Raw genomic sequence first — 6,583 nt, 5'->3', positions numbered from 1 at the left:
TGGTGGCTGGAGCTAGTCATTTACAGTAACACAGAGGCTGTTTGGTGGTTTGTTGGGGTTTTGGGGATTTTTTTAGCAATAACGGCTGAGGTTACATATCAACTTAGATGCATCAAAGATGCTTTCTGCTGTGGCTATGAACTATATCTGTTCTTTTTGTGCAGGGCAGAGTCAGATCCCAGATACCCTTCCAGGAGGAACTTCAGGGTTAGTGAACTTTGCATGTCAGCGTGTGATAATGTACCATGCATAAGTAACTATAAGGATGCGATGGAAGTTTAAGAGTAAACATTTTATTTTAGGTTTTTAAAATAGAAGCACAGGATTAGCTATAGGCTTCAACAACTCCCCGAGTCTTCAACTGATTTAAAGTTGTTAGGACATAGTGCACCTGGAAACTGTTTCTCCATCTGGGAATCCCATCTTGTGCTCCCCAATTGGAATAGTATTGTCCTTTTCCATGGGAAGAAATTTTCCTCACCAGGGAGCTTTGCAATTTTAACTTCACCTTACTTACTGTTTTAGCAAGATGAAAGAAATACATTAAAGCACTCCTTGCTGCCCCAGAACAAGTGTAGATGCAAGAGTCAGAAACATTAACAAGCATCTGTAAAGAAGTAGAACTGAATTCCTGTCAGTTTTCACTTGATCCCAGGGCTGCATTAGCTTATGTTTTCTGTTCGAGAGGAAAAAGTATTTTACAGCATTGTACTGCTGAGTCGAAATGCATCACTCTTGATAGGGTCCTTGAACAAGATTTAAGCAGAGCTATCCTCTCTATGCATATTCATGCTGGTGCCTCTGCTCAAAATACAGAGTTTGTCTCTCTTGTCTGCACAGCTCTTTAACATTACAGAATAAAGAATTTTCTTGTGCATTATCATGCTGAGGTGTTTTCACTTATTTCATGGCCTCTGGCAGCACATAGCCTTTTCCAGAAGAAACTCCAGCTTTCAAGGCTGCTGGCCAGCTTCGAGTCTCATAGTAAGTTGACAAGATATCAAAGACTGTCAAGAAGAGATGTGATAACAGTATCAACAGCAAGCTCTATTAATATACACCCCATTGGCTGCAAAGCATCAGGAAGTTACAATAGCTGGTAACAGAGAAGGTTAGCATGGGATCTAGTGGTTTGCCTTACTCTCATTTAAAATCTGACGCGCAAGTGTTTGAGGCAGCTTCAAAACAGCACATGAAACCAGTTTGAAGATTACTCTGGGGAGCTCTGGGTAGCCAAAACAGAGGCTGTGTCAACTAAAGCAAGGTTCCCCAGTCACCATTTGACTAACCTGTACTACCCATCTGTGCCACTGACCACGATGGTGGGTTATACCTACTGCACGTCCACCACTGTTTCTCAGATGCTGTGTTTCCACATCTCCACACAGTGGTCTCTAGCAGCTATGCTTGTGCTTTGCAGGGCCCTCCACCACCTCCTCTGCCTTGTGCTGATGGAGATGGCAATGATATACTCATGCCAGAGGTAAGAATTTACTAGAGCTGGCCTAGGACACCTCTCTGCTCCATAATCTATAGCAGAGAGATGTTCACATTAAAAAGCCACAGACCACTGGTGGAGGTAGAGGAGCATGGACACATCCACTGGTGTGACTGGGTGGCCCAACCCATAATCATGACATGAAGCCATCACAGTGGTAGAGCACATCACAACATCCTGGTGTTGTGAGCCTTGCCTTGACTGAGTCTGACACAGGCAAGACAATTTCTGTTCTCCCTAGCCTGGGACCTTGTATGACTCATAGCAACAGCAGCTTCCTCACATCTCCCTCACACTAAATGTTCACTGCTTTGTGCAAAGCAATCCTGTGTCCCTGAGAATGTGCTGATGCAGAGAAGCACACAAGACCTTTAAAAAGGGGGTATCAGGAATAAATATTAAGAAAAACCCCTGCTCCCAGTGCTTCCCCCATTACTCAGCAATGGAGAATAATTCTGAAAATATTTGGCTTCAGTGCTTGATAGCCCTCTCCCCCTGCCCAGGCAAGTGATAGGACATGGCTCAGCCTCTCACCTTGATTAATTGCCAGTGTCTCTGAGTGGTAGTTCTTGGTGTTAACAGCTTTCACCATGTACTCGCGAATGGGGAGACGGGCTGTTTGCAAGGACTGCTCTCGTGCCCTTTGCAGAGTCAGCTTCTGCAAAGGAAACAATAACAAGGTGCCCCACATGCACAAACTTGCATATGCACAGCATGCACAATGTTTCAGGTGCAAGCTGCTACAAAGCTAAAAGCTGTCCTGGGGTATATTTCACCCAGACTGCCACAGTCTCTCAGCCTGGTGCTGGATCCAGGCAGAACCTTGGGGAAAAATGTATGGTGGCACAACAGTGATGTCTCAAATCAAGGCAGCAGGAACACTGGGTACTAGAAGTGGGATGTCTCTGTTCTCAGGAGATAATGGGGGAGACAGCACCTTCAGGTTCCAACAGCCTGCTACCCACCTTGTGAATACTTTCATCCACCAGACCTCCAAGGATGTATACTTTATTTGGATCAATATCTTCAAGGACTAGAAACAAGATAAGCACTTGCTCACCACCATACAACAGTAAAATCCTGCGCTACACCATTTTCCAAGCAAGAGCCCACTTCCATAAGAAACTGTGGTCAGAGTCACCCTTTACCCTGGAGCCTCAGACCATGCAGGAGGCTGAGACTTCAGAGACAGACGTGTCTGCCTGAACCTGCAGGCAGCATGAAAGGGAGAAACGCTTTTCTCAGCCTTTTCAGGCTGAAAGGACAGAGCACCAGAGATACCATACATTGCTCCCTTTAACCACTGTCCGTTGTGAGATGTGGCTAATCTGGTCAATCTGATCCCAATCTGCTCCCGTGTTCCCACTACCAGGGTTCCCTACTAAAACCTTCGCCCACCCATACCAGATTATTTAGCAGAGTAAGGCATTTTCGTAAAACAAGACAAGAGATCTGTGCCCTCAGCAACATGTGGCAGGTTGGAAATAAAGGAAGAGGATAAAATAAAGATGGTAGCAAATTAAGCAATAAAGAGAACATTGTAGCTGCTGCATTTCAGAGAAAGATGTCATTTAGACTGTAGCCAAAACTGCCACAGCATCTCTACCACTTCCTAGTATTACAAGCTGCAGAGGATGTACACGCAAGTTTTTGTTAAGTCTGCTGCAGATCACCCACAGCCCCAAGTTGAAACCTCATTTCATAAAAACAGATTGAGATAGGAATAGATTTAGCATCAGATCTAAATACACAGTACATCTCATACCATTTGAGACAGCAAATACCTGGAATTGAATCACGTGAAGTATTAAATAGTCTGGAAAAGCATAAAAAACACCCATTTGCCCTCGCTCCCCTGTGCCTAAAGTATGTGAAATATTTACCATTCTCAGAGTCAGGAGTGAGATAAACAATTGAATCTACAGGAAACAGGTCCAAGTAACTTTCTTGAGTTGTATCCATCTGAAAAATGCAAGACATGGAGAGAAGAAGCCCATGAGGCCAAAGTCCATTTGCCAGAGCAAAATCCACTCTCAGACACAGAACTATATGGACGATACTGCCTTAGGTGTTTACACTCCTGCAGATAGTGGGTTTTGTCTTAACTGGAAAATGTTTCCATATGAGCATTGAACAATACATATTTCAAAATCCCCTTAAATTCTTTTCTAATCAAAATCACTATTCTTTAAGGAAAGGAAAAAAATCACCTAATTTTAAATGAGATTGTAATTCTTCAGAGATTCAGGAATCTCCACCTTGGTTTGTCCCCTCACTATTACCATGTGCAGACCCCACATGTGCTGTAGGGTTTAATGTCACTGCCATGTGTGCATCCTGTGCTTGAGTCAGACCAAGCTCAATGTAAAAACTCAGGACATGAATGTGTGACTTGCCCAAACCCTGACCAAACTTATACAGCTGCCTGTCCACAGTATCACAGGTCTTTTTACAGAAGTAGCATCTGGAGAAGGAATTCTCCTGCAAGCAGGAAGGACAGGAGCTCTAACCTGAAGCATTCGTACATTGCCCCATTATCTGTCAGTCTTCATCTCCTGTCAAAGGGTAAGAAGATCTGAACTTAACCACTGCCACTAAACTGAATTCCCACATAACTCCCAGCTCTCATCTGAGCGCACCTCAGCCTGTCATGGGTCAACACTGAAGGCCAGCAGCAGCTGCAGGGTGCTACAAGCCTTGAATGCACTGTCATCAGAGACCCTTACCAAATAATTGGAGAAGCCGTCGTTCATGCGAAAACACTCCTCATAGATCAACGAGCCCACAACAAACTCCGTCAGACAGAGCCAAAATGGCTTCTCAGCCCGCCTGTTGGCCCCATAGAGTCTCCTGATCTGGGAGGCGAGGCGGCTTGTTTCCTTCCAATAAATAACAAGCACAGTGACCCACAAGTCAAGGGGCAGGGGGTTACACTCAGGGCCTGCAGACATTCATGATGCCCGAGTCACCGGCTGCTCGCTGAGGCTCTGGAAAGGCTGTTCCTGTGGAGCACAGCTCAACTGCCTGAAGGAAACCCAGAGTTGGGTGTGCAGCCAGTCAGGAAGCTGCGTGCAGGCTAGGGGGCGTAAGGACAGGCGGGGATGCGAGGGGACAGCATCCCCCTAGAGGCTGAGCTCAGGTGAGCTGCTGCGTGGACCCTTCTAGTTGAGCTTCAGCTCTAGCTACACTGAAGCACTGGTGCAGAGGACACAGTAGGCAGGGTGCCCCGTACCTTCTCAGTCATGCAGTCGGCCACCCCGAGGTCCACGCAGAGCCGGGGCCCCGACGTCTTGGCCTGCAGAAGGCGCTCCTTCGCGAGGGCGGCCGGGGCCTTCCCGCAGTCCCGACTGGCAGCTCCTGGGAGGCAGAACAGCGAGAGGGCAGCCTGAGCCCCGGCAGGGCAGCAGAGCCACGGGCGGACTCCGTTCCCTCGGCCAGGAGCCCCTCGACGGGGCCACTCTGTACAGTGCTGTGCCGTGCCACGCCATGCCATGCCGCGCCGTGTCGTAGCGCCTCTCACCTGCGCCACCAGCCTGCTGGGCCCTGCTCCTCTCCCGCTCTTGCGGCCTCTTGCTCTTCTTGGCCGCCAACACCCGCTCCCAGCGCCTCCGCTTCCGCATCACATTTCTCTGTGGGAGCAGCGGGCCCTCAGCCCTGCGGCCTCCTCCCGACGAGGAGGCCGCGGGACCGGCGTCACGGCGGAGCTAAGCCCTGCCACCCCTCGCCCCGCCCGCGGCACCTACCGAACACCGCGCCGCGCTGCCCGCCCGCCCCGCGCCGGGGCTGACGGCCGAGGGCTCGATCCGCAGCAGACGGAGAGCCTCGCAGGCTACCACCGCCTCCTCCTCAGGCTCCACCGACAGACAGCCGTCATCTAAGCCGCCGCCGGACATCGGCGCCACTTTCCCTTCCCGGGGTGGGACCTTCCACGGGAGGCACGGGGATCGAGGAGTGTATCCCCGTGGCGCCGCGGGAGCTAGTGAGCTGACAGAATAAACCGCGACAAGCACTCAGCGTCCGCGACTCGCTGCCGGTCGGCTAACCGGGCCCTCCCCTTTGCGAGGCGAGGCGAGGCGGGGCGAGGCGTGGGGCGGGCCCTGCCGAGGGAAGGCGGGTTAGGTCAGGGGTTGCTCAGGCACTTCTGTTCCGTGGCCCGCGTGGAGAGGTCTGGCAGTTAGTGGCTCCTTGCTGCGGGGCGTGCGGTTGCGCCTCGGCCGCCCGCCCGTGAGTAGGGGCTCGACCGGTGGTCCCTGGGGAACGGTAGGGAGGCACCTTCTGGAGGAGCCGCCCTCCGGGCCGCCCGGGGCCTGTTCGCGGAAGGAATGGTGGAGCGGGAAGGGGTCATCGGCTTCTATGGTCTCCTACCCTTTCATTGTTTCGTCTGTAGCCTGCAGCTAAGATGGTGCATAAGAGGGGGGCAAAGAATGCTTGCTGGATGCCCACACAGCAGCTTAGGGCTACAGCCAGGAATAGGACTTGGGTTTCTGTCTTCCAGAGCACAGATTCCTTTGGTCATGGAGTACCAAATGGCTTACAGAGGTGTCCCTCACTCCTGCCAGTAGCTGAGGAAAAGTCCTCTCTCCTTAGGCTGCCAAGATGGTAAGTGGTCCTCCAAATAAACTTTCCTGCCTCCTTTCTCCCCAGTTGGTGCCTCTTCTAGCTTCAGGGGGACTCCAGAGGCAGCCCTTGGTGGCATACAGCACCAAGGAAGAGAACACTGCAAGGTCTGTTGGGCAGTACCCAGTACCCAGCAAGAAAGACATGCCATACGACATCATGGAGCTCATGGAGGAAGTAGAAAGGAAGGTAAAAGAGTTGCAAGATTCTGTCAGTGGGAAGGGTACAAAACCTGGGTAGGTTATAAATGCTAAAAGAGAAGTTCTTATCCACTCTAGTCCAGAAACCTGACAGGAAGCTGAAGTGAGGAGCACTTCTTGCAAAGCTCCTTACAGTGTACAGGTTATAGATTTTACTGGAAATCATGCAGTGTGCTGACACTGCTGTAAGTCTGCCTGGTTCCATGAGACTAGTGGGTTGTTTCAGATGGGTCCTGCACATGGGTTAAGCTGGAACACTTTGAAAAGC

General features: G+C 50.4%; 1 protein-coding gene across 2 annotated transcripts; it reads right to left on the bottom strand.

Annotated features, from left to right (window-relative positions):
• Nucleotides 1–277: 277 nt before the first annotated feature.
• Nucleotides 278–5,439, bottom strand: TRMT10B (tRNA methyltransferase 10B). Of its 2 annotated transcripts, XM_057430486.1 has the most exons (8): nucleotides 5,242–5,439; nucleotides 5,019–5,127; nucleotides 4,731–4,855; nucleotides 4,225–4,377; nucleotides 3,382–3,460; nucleotides 2,464–2,531; nucleotides 2,033–2,156; nucleotides 278–1,007 (listed from the first exon to the last, which is right to left on the bottom strand). In XM_057430486.1, the coding sequence occupies exons 1-8, from the start codon at nucleotides 5,389–5,391 to the stop codon at nucleotides 901–903; spliced, it is 915 nt and encodes a 304-aa protein (XP_057286469.1). In that variant the 5' UTR covers nucleotides 5,392–5,439; the 3' UTR covers nucleotides 278–900. The 2 variants fall into 2 exon arrangements, with proteins under 2 accessions (XP_057286469.1, XP_057286471.1); XM_057430488.1 differs by lacking the exon at nucleotides 4,225–4,377.
• Nucleotides 5,440–6,583: the final 1,144 nt, after the last annotated feature.

The sequence above is a fragment of the Pezoporus wallicus genome, unplaced genomic scaffold (assembly GCF_028554395.1).
Source record: "Pezoporus wallicus isolate ANWC-B61680 ecotype Strahan unplaced genomic scaffold, APGP_CSIRO_Pwel_v1 contig_3573, whole genome shotgun sequence".
NCBI classification, from domain to species: Eukaryota; Metazoa; Chordata; class Aves; order Psittaciformes; family Psittacidae; genus Pezoporus; species Pezoporus wallicus.
Note: the sequence above shows the minus strand (reverse complement) of the source record. Positions and strands in the feature narration are given on the sequence as shown.